At 34.9% G+C, this 18,431-nt stretch overlaps 1 protein-coding gene across 4 annotated transcripts in view; it reads right to left on the reverse strand.

The window, feature by feature from the left end:
- Positions 1-18,431, reverse strand: part of LOC145688227 (IQ motif and ubiquitin-like domain-containing protein) — a 212,069-nt gene that overhangs the window by 64,388 nt on the left and 129,250 nt on the right. For all 4 annotated transcript variants that reach the window (XM_081762137.1, XM_081762138.1, XM_081762139.1 and 1 more), the window contains exons 3-4: positions 6,042-6,194; positions 3,830-4,008 (exon numbers count right to left, since the gene is read on the reverse strand). In XM_081762137.1, coding sequence (XP_081618263.1) covers positions 3,830-4,008; positions 6,042-6,194 — 332 coding nt within the window. The remainder of the gene's footprint in view (positions 1-3,829; positions 4,009-6,041; positions 6,195-18,431) is intronic.

Below are 18,431 nucleotides of genomic sequence, written 5' to 3' on the forward strand. Positions count from 1 at the left end.
CACGTGGTACATAATAATCACACGTGGTAACAATGCACGGTGTTCTACTGTTTCCTTGCTCGGCGCGTTCATCTGATCTCTAGCGGATTGAACACGTCTAGTCAAATATGACATAATGTCTTGCACACAAAAGATTGCCTCCAGCTGTTCGTGATGAAGTTTGGGAAAATGTTACAGCCGCTCTGTATGCCTATGGTGGATCCACTCGCTATTGGAATTTTTGCTAATCTCTCGCGGCATTGTTACTCATCACACAGAGCAGTAGGTATAATCGTTTCATGCTTGTACAGTACCTTAAGCGATCTCTCTACTAATATGGGGCTGCTACCTGTTCTTTTTCTTGGTATTACATTTTCAATGTCCAACAGATTAATTAAATACATATGATATGAAATTGCACATGGCAAATTTAATTATAGTGCTTTAAATTTTACACAACGGGCGGGAAATTGAATTTTTAAAAAGGAAGTTGGTAACTTTTGTGTAGGGATGCGCACGAGACGAGTCGAGACAGGATTTTCCTGACAAAATTCAAGTAGAGAAACGGCTCTTCCAATAGAGAAATATACATTTTTCGAGTCGAGACATCACTTTTACAGCATATTTTCGAGACGAGACAGCCACAAATCTTGTCTTGTGCGCATCGCTACTTTTGTGCAGATTAGTAATGTACACAAAAAATTAAAAAACTTTTGATCATAACATTTTCAATGCCTCTTTTGTTCTAAAACAGAGGTTCCCAACCTTTTTAACTGGCATCATCTTCGTAAATCATACATACTTTACTCCCTTCTTCACGTTCGTTCGACATTCACGCCTTTCATCTAATCCTTTCTCACGCATCATTGAATTCTCAAATCTTCAACACTACTACTACTACTACTACTACTACTACTACTACTACTACTAATAATAATAATAATAATAATAATAATAATAATAATAATAATAATTTGATCTCACTTGATAAGTTCTGAAATAGCATTTTGTGCTCATTTTTTATAATTTTGTAAAAAAATGACTTGCATATTTATTTAGTTTTAATAATGTAGAAATCATGAATAGAAATAAGAAAGAAACCAGTTGAGAATGCTCCAAGAGCAATGTCAGAACGAACTTGAAAAGAATGGAGAGATGGAGCGGGAAGGATAACTGTCATTGTTCCTAGATGTAAAAATAAATCTTTTTATCCGCACCTTCTTCTCTCGCGCGCAAAAATTAGAAAATATCTCTCTATGACTTACAGTTCTCGAGATATAGCTGCTTAAATTTCTAGAAATTCGAACTTTTTTGGCCAATATCTGGGAGCGGTGGCCAGTTGGCCAGTAGACAGTTAATCAGTGGCCACCAGTCACTATTTGGTACCAAAATATTTACCACCCTCTTAGGTATGGATCAACATCAATGTCATCTCTCTACACCTTATGGTTCCCGAGCTATGTCACGTTAAATATCTAGAAATGGCCATTTTTGCCAATATCAACGGAACGGTAAGTCATAGAGAGGTGATATTGGTGTTAATCAATACCTAAGAGGATGGTAAACATTTTGGTGCCGATATTAATTTGTGGCCACTGACCAATTGGCCATTGGCCAAACCAGTGATTAGTTGGACAGTGGCCACCGGTTACTATTTGGTACCAAAATATTTACCATTCTTTTAGATATTGATCAACACCAATATGATCTCTCTATGATTTACGGTTTCCGAGATATGGCTCCTTAAATCTTTGGAAATCAGCCATTTTTTGGCCAATATCTTGGGAACGGTAAGAGAGACGAGAAAAATTTAATCACTTTCTCAGTGAGTTTTTGATGCTCTATCGAATGCATTGTTCAAAATTGAAAAAAATCGCAAATAACAGACAGACGGACAGACAGAGACACAGACATAGAGAATTCAGTAACGAACTTCTTAAGTTCGTTGAAAATGTCAAGCATGTAGCGTCTGTAAAGTTTACCAAATGTAAAGTGTAAACCGTTATTACAAGTAGCGTTTTATTTCTAACTTCCCAGATTATTTCTGGCAGTAACTTGCACTTTCTTTGCTCGCTCTTCATGCCTCCCCTGTCAGGTTGGGAACCACTGCTCTAAAGAAATATCATTAAAAATGTAAAGGAAAAATAAGTTTAGTATACAACATATCATACACTTACTCATTCTAAAGTTGATGAAAGTAAATTTTGTCGACTTTATATAATTATGATAAATCTTGAATATTTTTTCGGGAAATTCTCAAGTTTCAAAGGAGATCGGAAATAATCTATTCCGACTGGAAAGCAAATTTTTAAAATAACATTTGCTTTAAACATTTTTTCACAATTTGTCGATTGGCTTTCAAATGACATTGAAAATGAGTCCTTTATGTAAAATTGTTCGTCAAACTTTTCACGCTATTTCAATGCAAAGGGACACTTTGGATAAAGTGTCAAAAGATTATTTTCTTACAAAGATTCCAAATTTGAAACAAAAATTATCATATTGTACTTATTAAAAATAATAACTCCCAGTCAGTTGCGGTATTTGAAAATTTTATCTTTTAAAAGTATATTATGGGTTCCGTTTTCACACTATTTAATGTTTTGACAAAATTTTACCTTTCTGAACCTTAGATGTGTTGAATGTGTGGGATTTTCTGTATAAAGCATATTTTTTCCTTACGTTTTCAATGTTGTTTTTAAAACAAAGAAGCATTAAAAAACATTTTGGAACTACAGTTTCTCCGTTCGTTTCATGCGTACATTCGAGATAAATATTAAAAAGTCGGAACATTGCACACTCAAACGCATAACCTCTTTTGAAAATATTCAACCTTTAAAATTTATTTACACTAAAAGACTAAGTATTTTCTCACTCAAATTCATCCAAATTCTTTTATTCATTTATCAATATGAAAAGAGTAAACCAACTCTGCTATTTTTAACTCAGGATGTTTATATCAATGACTTCTTTCATTCTATCTTCGCTCTAAATAGATGGCCAAAGATACGTGCCTTCCTCGAATAGTAACTGCTGTTCATCTGAATGATTTAATTTATTACAATATAGTATTAATTGATGTCTGTTGACGAAGGTTGTTTCGTGTTTGTGTTCAAAAAACTGAATTCAAATTACACATAACTACGGAACCACATGCATAATCGAAGACATTGTGTCATTTTCACTTTGCTCTAAACGGACTGACAACATATTTAAAAAGCACCCTTGGAATAGGTGAAAGTCGACAGAAATAATATTCCTTTTTTAAAAAAATAATAAAAATCATGTCAATGGGTAAGTGACTTAAACCAAGTGTTGCAGCATAGACTAATCTCTCCCTCAGTAGAACTAAAGATTATGGAATGCTAGCAAAATGAAGACTTAATTTAATTTCTTCTGTATACATCTGTATCTCTGAATAAATAACTTTTTTTTCCTTAGCTGAAGTGATATGACATTAGAAAACTAAAAGTACATTTTATTTGAGGTAGTTATTATAGATAATACGAGTTCAATTTCTTGGTGTTTTTTTTTTTTCTAAACAAAAATTACTCTTAATGCTTTCAATTCTCCCAAATCTAAGTTTCTAAAATTCAACATGAGAGCAAATCCATAGTCTATTGTTTACACTATGAAACGTAGTAATCATTTAGGTTTATATATTAACCTTATTTTCACCTTTCAAGGGAAATTATAATTTTGCTACTCCAGAATTCTAACTTAATTTCTACATCAAAATGTTTACAATCAGGCAATTTCTTTTTTGTTTTACAAATTAGTCAATAGCTATGTTACTAAAATTTAATGCTATTCGTATTTAATATTTGTCGTAATATATTCTGAAACTTACCTTTTCGGCTTTGAAGTTCTCAACTTCCTCAGCAGTCACATATTTTCGAGGAGTTATTATCTTGCCGCTAGTTGGAGCCTCTGATGCATCAGCCGGAGGTACTTGTGTAGCAGTGTCATGGGGTGTTTGTTGAGATTTATTTCTCGTGTAGACGGTTTGCGTTTCTCGGGAAGCCAATCCTGTATATAAATTGTCATCTTTTATTTTAATCATGTAATTTATATGACATGTAAATAATACTTTTAAATCACGACAAATTGCCTAAAATATTAAATATGTACGAATTAAAATAAAAGCAGGGTGACAGATTATGGTGTCTTTACAGCATTACCGCACTTGCTCTTTTTAAATCTACAATTGAGCACAGGGAGCAAACACTTTTGCATTTCATTTCATATAGGCCCTAAGTTTTGATTCACGGGCCGTACTCAAACAAATACTAGCTACACATCTTTATTTTAAAAACAAGTACTCGTCATCATACCACCAAGACAACTAAACGTACTTTACAAAATATATATGTTTTCTTCCTCTATTTGGAATATACTTTTTACCATAGCCTGCTACGTCTCTGAACTTAAGCTTTCTGGAACGTGAGTGGAACATGGTCGGAGAGCGTCTAACTGCAAGCCGGGTTCCGGCAACGATTATCGCCTAGCTGCGCCATGATCTACATTAGGCGTATGATACGATGTTTCAAACACTCATTTAGCATCTGTGCGATCGGATACCCGCCTGAACAGCTAGGATATTTATACATATTATTAATGTGACTACTGCATATTTTTGAGCACCCTGTGTAACACGTTCGAGATATTTCACAGACCTCATAGTAGAAATACTATTATTGTGTACCAACTTCGGCGGAGATTATGAATTTATACTGTGTGTTCGTAAATCTATGTAGTGTATATCCGAAATGAAAAGTTTTTTGAACAATTTATAACTTTTGTACTCATCTTGGCTTAACAATTATTGCGTAAGGTTTCAACACACTTTTCAAACACCCTGAATAGTAAATCCATTTGAATGTAATTGGAATTAAAACTACAGTATACAACGTGTAGGAGTTCAGTTCTTTAATACTTCTAGAACATCATTATCTTAATGCCACTGGCTCTAACTGAAGTTTATCGCATATATATCTGCACAATAGAAAACCGTAGCTTAAAACAGCGAGCATGGAATTTTGACACCCAAGAAACAAATTCATCGTCTATACGACGGCTACAATCACGAACAGTTGCTTGTATATTCGGTTCGACAGTTGCATGGGTTGTTGCAAAGAGCATTCTATGTTTCTAAACACCCTGTATAACATGTTCGGGATGTTCTACAAACACTATGTTGAATTATTTCCATCTCTTATCGCATTCTTCTTGTGCGTCAACTTTCGGTGGAGTCCGTTAATTTCTACAAGATGATCGTAAATTCGTTTACAGAAGTAGGTATATACAATATCCAACCCAATTTTCCTGTTGTTCTGCGTATATGTTAAGACTAGTTTTTAATTTAGTATTTTCCACTATTTCATATTGAGCCCACCCTGTTCAGGGGATTATGATTTACTACCGGCAGTACCAGAACTAAAGGTATGTTCAGTCTCTTGATTAAAATTAAAAATGAAAATTTTCACTATTATTCGATAAGAATTATCTTGAGTTTAAAGCATAATGGAAAAAATTAAGCGGATGGGAAAGTTAATCGATTATCATGAAAAGTTAGTTTTCAAACAAAATTGAAAATTAATAAAAAATAAAACAAAAAAAACTTGAAACTGGGGAAAATAATGAAAATCATGTATTTTAATACATATTTTGTACATCTGTTAGTTCAACGAAGACAATTTTTAAAACATATGTATATATGTATAAAAAAGTTCTAGCAATGTTTCCATTTCACATTGTTTTTAAGAAAAAAAACGATTATTTTTTAATTGATACAAATTATTTAAAAAACTATCAATTAATAATTAACTCATGCGAAATGTAATTGATTACAATAAAATTAACAATAATTATAACTAAATAATTTAATCGTTATTTTTGTAACGGAATAATTACAAGCTTGCTTACTATACGTAACTGAATATACGATAATATATTTGATTTTTACGATAAAAATTTTGTTTTGTTTATTTTGAATTTTCATTTACTGTAAATTTCTTGAAAATTCTAGATAGAGAGTCAATAACTTAAATTTGAATAGTTACCTCCAGGAGGATACTGGAATGGGCGAGGTAATGTCTGGGCGGAGGCATTATAATATTCTTTTCCAGTCTTCTTATTTCTATATCCACCTAAGAAGGGTTTTCTAATGCAATGGTTTTCTATTTCCACTACCATTTCGCGATGTTCGTTGTTATCTGAAAAAAAAAAAAAAAGAAGCAATATAGAAAGTGTTGGAATATGTTTCGTCTCATTATGGTTATTGTTCCCAAAGAACTTTGAACATCAAAAGCTATATTTGTTTTGAAATACCCTGAAATTCTACCCGTGTCTGCATTATTCGCAACATGGACATGAAATACAAAGGGCGTTCAATAAGTTTTTCACAGATGGTTATAATATTTTTATTAGTTGCAATATGATGATGAAATTTTTGGTGAACATACTTTGATTCTTTGGTTACAAGATCAGATCACTCAATGTAGCCTCCATTTGCTGTGACACATCTCGTCCAACGTTCTTTCCATGCCTTGAATGCACTTCGGTAAAATTCAGGTGGCTAACTTTTACACCAGTATTTCATACAAGAAATGAGAGCCTTGTCACTGTCGAAACTGCGTCTCAGACGACCAAACGGGAAAAAATCTGAAGGAACCAAGTTCAAACTATAGAGAGGCTGAGGGACGAATTCACATCCCATTTTCAAGATATTCTTTTTCTTCATCATGGCTGTGTGAGGTTTGACATTGTCGTGATGGAGTTGGATGACCTGACATTGCATATCCGGTTCCGTGGTCTGGAGAGCACGTCGTCCAGTGACAAATAATAACGCTCTGTGCTAATTGTGCAGCCATTTTCCAAGAAATGTATGAAAGTGATCCAGCACTCACCCCAGAAAAAGGGAGGCCATAACTTTCTGGACTGATCTGAAAGTTCTATATTTTTAAACCGCTGCAACCAATGTTGGACACTGGTGCGGTGCAATGTATGATCCTCATAAACCAGAAGTACTGGAAGTAATTGATGCAGCTTATTCGTCACCGATTTTAACATAATTCCATTACTGACCGTTGTCGGGTTCTGATGTCTACTTCAGTGTCCATTATGGTTTACCTGTGAACAATAGGAAACCATAATTATTACCATTTTGAAGCCAAATTACACTGTGCAACAAATTTTAAACTTTTTTCTCTTTCCTGAAAAACAATGACTGATTCCTATAAAACGTTTTACGCTGATTAGAGTGATGTAACTAGAATTTCTGTATCAGCCTCCAATTTTGAGAAATAGCGGATGAAAGTTTTAATATATAATATGATTAATTTCCTAGATTAAACATTACAGAGTTCGTAAAGACTGTCTAAATTTTGAAGGAACCGTATGAAATTTAGAGGACAGCTTGCAAATACAAATCCTACTAATGCCTGACTGTGATTGCATCAAGCAGGCATTTGCCCCCTGGATTGTCACTTAGAAAATCTCATATTTTGCAAGTGCAACTACAGTATGAACGATTTTGAGACAAAATTGCCTACTTTTCGAAGACCTAAATATAAATATAAACATTAACTTAAATGCACATAAAATATGTATTGATACAAAATTAGTGAAAGACAACATACATAAGTGAAATAAAATAAGAATCTTGTACTGTTCACAAAATGTTCTTATCGGTGTTACCTTTTGTACGCACTTTCATGTTCTCTGTTACTAAAACGAATACGAAAACTATCTTGCTTCACAAATTGATAAACGTTCTTATCGGCGTCTCCTTTTGTGCGCACCCTCATGTTCTCTTTGCACGATCCAACAATAGCTAGCATAGAGACTCCTTCACATTTCCCCGAGTATCTTTCTTCATGCACACGAGTTGTTTGATGACATCTTCCACCGTGATCTGATACTTTACCTAAGTTTTCCGGAAACAAGTCCAAATGGTTGAGGAGAAAATGAAGTTTCAAAGACACGTTGCAACCCATTTCTTGAAAACTCAGTATCAGTTCTTCAACAATTCGGGCATATTATTCAGATTTTCGGTTTCCCTAAAAAGAATTTCCCACATTCTTCAGCGCAACCCACGCTCTTCTCGCGTTTTCACTCAGGGTTTCGTCGAATTGTGGATCTTTCATCACATTTTTTTTTTTATTTCTGGTCCAACGAATGTCTCTTTTTAAGGTTTGCATCTGTGATGCGGGGAAATAATGCCTTCAGGTAACAGAAGCCACCACCCTCTTTATCTAGAGCCTTGAAGAAGATCTTCATTAATCCTAACTTTATATGTAATGGCTGTAAGTACACATTCTGCTGTTCAACAAGAGGTTCGTAACTAACACTTTTCTGTTCGGGAGTCAAAAACGTCCTTGCAGGCCATTGCAGATCTTTTGCCCTGCTGTCCCATTCACACAAAAAACATACCCCACATACCCCGATTGCATCCCCAAAAGTAGGTCAAGAACTTTAAAATCACCACAAATGTGTCATGGATGTTTCGCGTACTCACGTTTTTCAAGTAAAAGCTTCGTATTTTCGTATGTTTCTTTCATACCTGCAGCATAACAACCGTAATAATAAGGTGGCTATTTCCATTGTGTAATAACACGGCTTTTAGACTGAATTTAGAAGAATCAATAAATAGCCACGAATCATTCATATCGTAATCAACGTTCAATGCAGACATAAGTCAGCAAACATGTTTACAGGACACCAAACCTTCGTTAGAGTCTAGAAACTTCACTAGATCACATCCGAGAAAGCGATACGTAGTTAATTTTGTGTTCTTCTCTAAGAGGTTCCAGTCTTGTAATCTCGAAGCTAGTAGTTTAGCCTGGGACTTGGACAAGTACAAATCCCTAACAAGATCATTTAATTTACTTTGAGATATTAATTGTGGCTCCAACGATTTTTCAGTATACACAGGATCTTCCTCTTCTTCAATTTTGGAATCACGATCAGCGGAAGTAGCACATTCACCAGAATCATCCAACGACCATTTTCTCGGTGGGACAGGCACAGTAACTCTTTGCTGTGTGGAAGAGGTCCAACAGCGGGAGGTAAATTTGGGTATATGACTAACTAATTGATTTTTGAAGTTCTTCAACTTACGTTTGTGAAACAAAAATAACAGTCTAACGTGTATTCTTTTGGCTCGCATCACACCAGCACACCAGCAAATTCTTACGGCAAATGGCATTGCTTTGTATGTTTCATTCAACCTTCCCCAAAGATTCACTGCACAAGATTTAAAACTCACATGTGGAGCCCATTTTTAAAGTCAAAACAATGAACCACAATTCCACTGACCAAGACTTTTACACAGTGTTGCAACTACACAGCACAAAGTGTTGCCAACTCGAGAAGGGAAATTTTATTATTAAAAATTCCCTTTTCCCCCAATTTTGGGAAAATGGAAGCTGATAGAAACGAACGATTTATGGTTTTAAGATCAGAGCACGAAATACGACTACAATCAGTGAATAACTTCCAGGAAAGAAAACCACTGTAACACAGTGTTATCAAAGTATGTAAACCTAAAACTTCATTGTCATATCGCAACTAATAAAAATATTATGCCCATCTGTGCAAAACTTATTGAACGCCCTTTGTATAGGCTTTTAAAAATGCATTTTTCTATTGTAACCGTCTTTGGTTACAATTATAAGTAAAGATAAGCGTCCAAGATGTTAGAACATGACTGCAAACGACATATCTGCATTCCTAACATAGTACGAATATCCTTTCACATACTATTTAAAGAAGAAGACAACAGCATGGTGAACGCCAGTCAGGAACATCCGCAGTTTTTCTTCAAGGTAGAGCCAAAGAGTGACACACAAGCGCGGTCGCAAATACATTTAAATATTTTTACACTTACTTGCACATAATACCTCACGTAAAACAACCAATATTGAGTAAATATACTGTAGTAATTAATTCTATAATGTGTAAGGAAATCTAATATGTTTTGACATGCATTTCGAAGAATTTATCCCCTTAAGAAACCTAGAGTTGGGCAATTGTTCCTTTCTACCCCACCCTGTAGGCTATCATGCTTCCAGCAATATATATAATCTCAAAAATCTTTACAAATATCACCCACTTCTTCTGCATTCCAAAATCCCTACACAAAATAAAAGAATATTTTTTTCAAAGCAGCAAATAAAACCGAGAAGAAAGAAATACATTATAACAGCAGTTTTAAGTGTCATAAACGAACGCAAAATGCTGTGAGAAAATCACAAGGAACGAAAACAGTAAAATTTGTTATAACGAAGATGCTCACAATGGGAAGCATTATATGACGCAAGATGCATACATGAAATTTTAAGGGTATGGAAAGAGAGTTAGTAAGAACATTTATAACAAGTAGAAATAAACATTCAATATTTTACCAAGCATCCTTCAGGGAGGACTTTGCTCTCAGGAGCTATACAGCCATCCCGCGGAGCTAAGATAGGTTAAATTTCAATGTTATATCACTGTTATGTAAGACACGTCTTTTAGTAAATACAAAGTAGTCAGTGTGCGAATTAGACAATTTATATTGGGAGGGATAAAATTAGGCCAAATTGACGTAGAGACTGAAGGCGCAATAATTCAAAATGAGAGAATAATGCCTTACCCCCCCCCCACACACACACACGCAAATATATGACATCTGTAATAAATAAGAGATTTATTAATTCAATAAACCTACCAACAATATTGTCTGACATGTATACACCACTCCTAACCTTTCTGAACGTGTTCAACTGTTGTACTCACTCTTGTGGTCGTAGCTCTCTAAGGTTTATTTACTTAATAATTCGGTCCGAGCGATTGCCATGATCACAAAGATATGTTAGTTTTTCCACTCATATTGAAATCTTCCACTTTGCGTTATTACACACAGCCCCGAGAAAGAAAACCTACTTCAGTGTTACGAAATCCACTATAATTATCAGCTAAACCGGACATATATATATATCTACGTGTTAGCCTGTCAAACAAGAAATGGATTGTTGATGGTTCCGATTTCTGGCATCAAGGTCAAATCGAAAGCCAAATATTTAAAAATTCTTAATTCAAATTTCGAGCTTTTGCTTCTACTTCTCGCTAATGCTGCGCTCTCCATGTTTTTTTTTTTTTTTTTAAATATCGATTCCATGACGGAGCTCAGGAAATCAACACTTATAATTACTTTACTGTTAGGTTACAGCTGAGTTGATTCACTAAGTACTACGTTATCAAATGAAGTATAAACATTACATTGAAGTTTTCCAGACAGCATTATTGGAGTGGAGAACAAATTGTACAGCAAAAAAAAAAAAAAGATAGAAAGTGAAGGGTTAACTAAAAAGACCGCTCCAGTCGAAGTGCTTATACAGACACGGACAATGAATGACACGGAGAATCAGTCGTATTAGCAAATGCTGAAACAAATCTTATGCGCTTACTCACCTTCACTAACGTGTTTGCTAACTACGAACGCATCATCAGCATGTACGTTAACATATAGCCACGAGAGAATATATAACTCAGATTTTGAGCACAGTTTCAAAAGTTCATTTCCGTAAACTGTAAAAGGCAGTGATGTTCAGGCAATAATAGTGCACTTATATTCTATTAAGTCAACTTGTTTTATTTATTGGATATTACAAATATTATGCAAACGTGCAAACTAGAATGAAATATAACAAAACTTAAAACAAGATGATAATCGATACAAATGTAGAGGATGGATATGACATGTCCGAGTATGATGGAAGAAACTATTTGTTTACTTCTTGGCCAATCGCTAAGAGCATTTATAAATCCATATGCTACTTTGTTATGCGCAATTAGTACATAAAAAATCACGAACGACAACGAACTGAAGGGTACGAGAATACCATTGCAAGTAACAACTGTAGTCATAATAATATAGTTCAACTAAGCAAGGTCAAAATAGTGGAAAAATTTGAAATGACCAAAACTGAATAGTTTACATCGCTGATTTCGAAATACGGCTAGCAGATTAAACTTACAAGAAATGACAAAAATCAGTGAAATTCGGCCTTATACTAAGCATGATTTGGGGGAAAAGCGAGCATCCCCGGTGGGGATACTTCAGTTGATTTCTTTTAAGGGGAACAAACTGTGATTGAGGGGGAAATCCTTCTCATCCCCCCGGTAATTCGCACCCTGAAAATAGTACCCCAGGGTAGCCCCTTTCACATTTTGATTTTGTCCCCTTCCTTTCTCCGAACAAAATTTTCTGGAAGAAAACTTGCAAACATGTGTAAAGAAGCATATCATATATATATAAGAAGAGTGTTTCAACCCAAGCTGTACCAAGACCGAAGGGACTTGGAAGTGAAAAATATTGAACAACTTTCTAATAGCATTTCTGTTTTAAGAGAATATGACAGTAGGAGGAATTGGAAGATGATCATCTCTGGCTATAAGATAATGTTTCCCTCTCGCTGCATGATTTGGGCTAGTACATTATTTATAGAGCCCTAAATAAACCTGCTTAAACTATGGGAGCAACAAATGGTGTCAAAGTAATAGTTGGAAAGCAAATATGTAAACCTCAATAAGATTGCATGAACAATTATAAAATATTGCTTTGAAAGAAGCTAGACGTAATTTCATACTATTTGATGGATCTAAATTTATAACCATAGAACTTCGTTCAATTTAATATATATATATATATATATATATATATATATATATATATATATATATATATATATATATATATATATATTCAATTTTTGACGGTACAGTGAGAAACGAACACTGTAAGTATCTAGAAAACTAAATAACACGTCTCAGAATTGAATTTCTGAACATAATGTTAATATCCATCAACTGTGAGTGATAATCCTATGTATAATACAAAAATATGTCAATCTCTGTGTAACAATAATTCCTAACAGTACATGGTCAAGATAATAGGTGTCGCTGCCTGCCTCTCTAATACCAATAGATGGCGCTAGCAAAACTATTGCAATGAGTTAATTGCAACATATAAACTACCTTATTTAAATTTAATTATTTTAAAATAGGACATGGACCGTAACCATATTTAGAATTGAATATTAATATTTGTGTATTCCTACAGTAATATATTCTGACAAATTAATTGGAACTTAAACTGTATTGTTTCAATTTAATTATTTGAAAATTGATCATTTTTTTTTCCTTTTTTTAAATTTAATGTCGCATGCAAGGCTAATGGGGCGTTTACACTTAGTCGATTTGCGTTCGATTCAGTTGAATAGACGTCACTTTCAACTTAATCGACCGTGTAAACGGGACTTCAATTTAATCGCTTGTTGATCGAAGGCGACTAATCGACTGGCAACTGAATTCAAAGACGTTCTATTTTCTTCTGCTATAACACCGCAAATTGTACCAATTACTGCTTGCTTGGACATCTTTAAAATTGCCAGTCGATTTCGAATCGACCAGAGGTGAGCGAGTCGACAAGCAGCATTCAATTTCGGTTGAAACAATTGAACACATCCATCGATCTGATTCGGCCTAGTTGCTTCGATTTAGTCGCAAATGCAACGAGTCGATTTAGCCGTGCGACTAAATCGACCAAGTGTAAACACCCCATAAGGGAGACTGTGGTTATGAGATGGATGATAATGGTGAAATGAAGTAAGTGAGAGGAAACGGAAGAACCCAGGGAAAACCCACAAAGTTCAATAAGTCGGGCTGGGATCGAACCAGTACCCCAGGAACCAGACGTGAGCCAATGTGGCCTCTTAATAATAATAATGATAAACATAAACGTGATTTGCTATTTATTACTAGGACAAATAACGAAGTACAGATTTTAATTAAGCATGATTTTAACGTACGGTGTAAAGGCGGCCGAAGTCTTGAGCACAACAACCACATTTAGTAATAATTATTATCTGTCACAACTTTATCTTAATGTTCACGGATGAAAAGTATGATATATATTTCCCTATAGGACTATAATTTATATTTTATCAAATTTGAATGGATTAAGTACGTGAGGTGTTTTCAATGAAAGTGAACATTCTACTTAATCGGTCTGTTGGTATTAAAATATAACTACAACCATCACTTTCCATTTCACTACATTGATTTTATAACACATCATTCTTAATTATAGATTCTTGTCCAAAGAAATATATGACTTCTTTATCATAATCAAACTCTTTTATTGCAAATACAAATAATAATCCACTGATAATATTCTTGATTATCAAAAGTTTTGTTTTATAATCAATTGGATGGAGATAACATTTCCAATTCATCTTTCTCGATAAACAATTGGATGGAGAAAGGGATTGGGGTATATCCGCGTAATTACATCGTTGAAATCCTTGTATTGTACCTTCACATCTTCACAAACTTAAATAGCTATCTCTCTCTCTCTCTCTCTCTCTCTCTCTCTCTATATATATATATATATATATATATATATATATATATATATATATATATATATATACAGTGGCGGATCCAAGGGGAGGGCTATAGGGGCTATAGCCCCCCCCTTGACGCTCAGGTATACACTGGATAAAATGGGCTTCAATCCTGCTTTACACTAGATAAAACGGCAAAATATGGTTTAGCCCCTCCCTTGGTCATATCCTGGATCCGCCCCTGTGTACACACACACACACACACACACACACATATATATATATATATATATATATATATACAGTGGTCGAAGTGAGACGGTATGCGGTGGTATGCCTACAACCTTTAGTTTTTCCGTGATGAAGGCATACCGCCTCTGATTTTTTAGTGATCAAGACATACCGTATTACCGTTACTGGAAAGTAGATGCTACTATACCCTTTATAAATCCATTTTTATACACAGTAATTGACGAATAGCTTTCCACGTAAAGAGATTTTATTTCTTATGTATAAATAATTTCTAAGTTGACAACACCGACATCTTTGTTATCTTTTTCCTACCTTTTGTTTTTAAAATGAGGTGTCTTCAAAAAAGTTCCTCTAGTTTATATTTTTATGTGTCATATTGAATTGTTTCTTTCGTATGTATGTGTGTCTTCTTGTCGTAATTCATATAAATGGTGTTTTGAGTATGAGCGGATTTACGGGTTATCTTCTGCTGAGAGATTCTTCCGGAGGTTTTCAATACTCTTCAGTCGAGTGGGAGGGGGTCCGGGAGCTTTCCCGCAGGAAATTGTTAATATAAAAACTCGTGTGTGTCGGTTTTTGATCATTTTCGTGTATAATTCTCTATAATACAACATTAGAGGATATTTTTAAATTTTTTAAATAGAAAATTGTTTGCGAGGGATCAAAATCTCTTCATGTCCCCTCTCATGTAACTAAAGAGAAACTCCTTAGTGGTTTTCAGTCATTATGTAAACAGAAATGCAGTCTAGGCAACATACCCTCATTGTATTTCAACATTTAGATAGTCGGTATGTCGAGTCGAAATCGTAAGAAAACACACCGCCTATGCTTTTTTTCCACTTCGAACACTGTATCAGCGGCGTAGCATAAGGGAACGCCGATATGCGCGGCATCCCCTGTTAATAAGAAAAACTGCGTATTTCATTATATATAAATTGTTTGCCTGTAATTATCACAAATATTTCCACTGCAATCTTCTGAATGCGCTCTCTCGTCTTACTTTGACAAGCAGAATCTACGCATGCGCGTCACTCAGATTCATATTTTCTGTCTTTCCTCCTGTCGTACGCTATGTTCCTTGGGCTTCCAGGCCTATTGCAGGCATCGGGGTTTTCGTCTGCTTTATGTTCAATGCGCATGCGCAACTACTTGCTTGCTCACTCCTCCTCATCCCTTGCAGCTCTACATTTTGCTTTAGATATACGCTGGCATATTCAAGTATTTCCAACTCTATCTATTTTGAACTAAGCTATAGTTTCTGTACAGAACGTACATGCGCTAACGTCAAAACAGAAATGGCTAGTTCAATGCCTTTTTGAAGCATGTCAGTTATTTAAATAGCCGTATAAAAATAGTTATGCTTTAATCGTAATTAAATGCATCGTAATTGTAATCGTAATTAACGGCAAACTATTAATCTTCATCATAAATACATAGTATGCCCAGTGGTGTAGCCAGAAACTCTTTCAGGGAGCTTACACATACAAGCATAAATATAAAGCATTCTGTAGAATCACGGTCACCGATCTGATAGACGAAGAGACCCAGCACTCCTTGCTCGTCGCAAAGATTTCTTGAGCCCTTCAGTCTCTTGATATCTGACAACGAAATAGACACACAGAAACTGGCCCCCTGAGTTGTTTTAAGTGCTTTCTATTTGCATCTTCAAATGATATACGTATACACTTAGGCCATATTCACGAACGGGAGTTCGGAGTTCCGGACCCAAGATGACAAATTTCTAGGGGCGACGTATTTTTTTTTTTTTTTTTTTTTTTTTTTTAAAGAAAAAGATTGAAATATGGTATGCGGAGAAAGAAGCTGCCCACGAGAAATAAATAAAGGGAACTATACTGAAAACAGTGTTCATACAACAGTGGGGCCGAATTTTCTCGTCACATCGGTAGTGGCAAGAAGGAGCTGAGACAATTGATTATTGGCTTCTAACGTAATCCACGCATTAGACCACCAATTAGGGGGGGGGCCTGCTCCCCTAAATTTTTTATAACCCTACATTTCCCATCGTAATAGCTATGTATTGCTGATTGAAACAGTATTGTATCGCACAAGTGACTAACTTTGGCATCCCCATTTCGGAATACTACGCTACGCTGCTGCACTGTATATATATATACATCCTGAAATTATTCATTGCATTTGAAATATTAATCTTCTGTAAGCAGTACTGGATCAAAAAATCCCCCCCCCCTTCGCAAGAAAATTTGAAAGTGCCCCCTCTATATTCAATACTTTTTTAATAGTACATTTTAATGAAATATTCCTAGAATTCTGTTTGCTATGGAATAGAGATTCAAATACTTACATTTTACAAAAAATCCTTCCTCTTTCCGTCCGCAAACTACCGTATAAGATCTCTTTTTTCAAGGGTCGAAGCCCTCTCATGGCTGATTGCCAACATTCCCTAGTCGCTCATTCTCCCCTGTGTCATTGAACACCTTAAATAGCTCTTGATCCTCTTTAAGACTGAGAATGACCTTTCAGCGAAAGCCACAGTCACGGGTAAAGTCAGGAACAAAGCAAGAGTAGTCGAAACTTCAGGATAACTTGGAGCAACAGTATTAAACTCAACGCATAGTAATACCGCCAATTCAAGAACAGTGTTTATCTTTGAAATATGGTTTTTGAATCCAGTGCGATGGGAAATTAATTCCAATGATATCGACGGGCCAATGTCTTGCTGCTACTTCTTTTGTAGTTTTTCAGCCTTAACTAAAATTTCTTAGTCTGAAAGGTTCACAAGTACTTTCGGAAGTATGATTGAAAATTCATCAAGAATTGTCTGTAACGATGTAAAATGGTTCTCTATTTCATTCTACGGCATATCTAGAAGTTGCGATGCGATGTTTAGTTGTGAAAATATTTTTGACAATACCACAGTCAGAAAGACAAAATCGAAAGAATCCATGGCTTTCGCCAATCACTCTGCTTCTGATACCTCATTAGCCTTCTTACTTGTCAGTGAAAGTTTTCGGAGAATATAAAAATCCTTTTAAAAAACTTCTTCAATCTCGACCTATCTAGAAACTTTATTTTCTAAGCTATCGTATACTTCTGTAAAATTTACATAGCGAATAATGAAACTCATTTGATCTTTCTTTGATTAATTTTGAGTCGTATCAATGATTAATGAGAAAAATAGCACTCTTCCTTTCCTTCAACAAATTAGCTTCTAAGTTTTTAAGACAGGCAGTGGATGATTTGATTTTGAATATCATGGCTGAGATACTTAATCTGGCCTTTGGTTAAGACTGATTACTAGGGGAAAGAGTTTTTCGCAATTTGAAATTAAACATTTCGCATTTGGAATTAAAACTTTCGCATTTTGTCGCATTTTGGGATATACAATTTCTCATTTTGTCGCTAAGTAAATTATTTTACAAGCTCTAATATACAAACTCTAATATAGGTAGGTCCAATATAAATAATACGCAATAATACATGAACATTGAGGACATTGAAGTCATTCTTTATGCAGTTACTAACAACAAATTACTTCTTTCTTCTTTTACAAGTCTTTCATCAGGCATGTACTTCATCAACCACGCACGAAATGCAGGATGGTCAACTTTTTTCTATGGGTATATTGCATTTCAGCAATATCTCGGTAGTCTCATTTATGAATTCAATCTTTTCTATTTTTGCCTTCTGCGTATTCGCAAAACCTTCCAATGTAATTTGTCGCTTCGCCCTGCTTGGTCAACATTCAACTCTGTCTCAGTTACATTTATGTCCTGCTGACTTTATATGTTTTGTACAGTGCCTTTCTTTTTCCATTCAATGCGTGAATTA

Source organism: Thermobia domestica, chromosome 6, assembly GCF_964235325.1.
Source record: "Thermobia domestica chromosome 6, izTheDome1.hap1.1, whole genome shotgun sequence".
In the NCBI taxonomy this organism is placed as follows: domain Eukaryota; kingdom Metazoa; phylum Arthropoda; class Insecta; order Zygentoma; family Lepismatidae; genus Thermobia; species Thermobia domestica.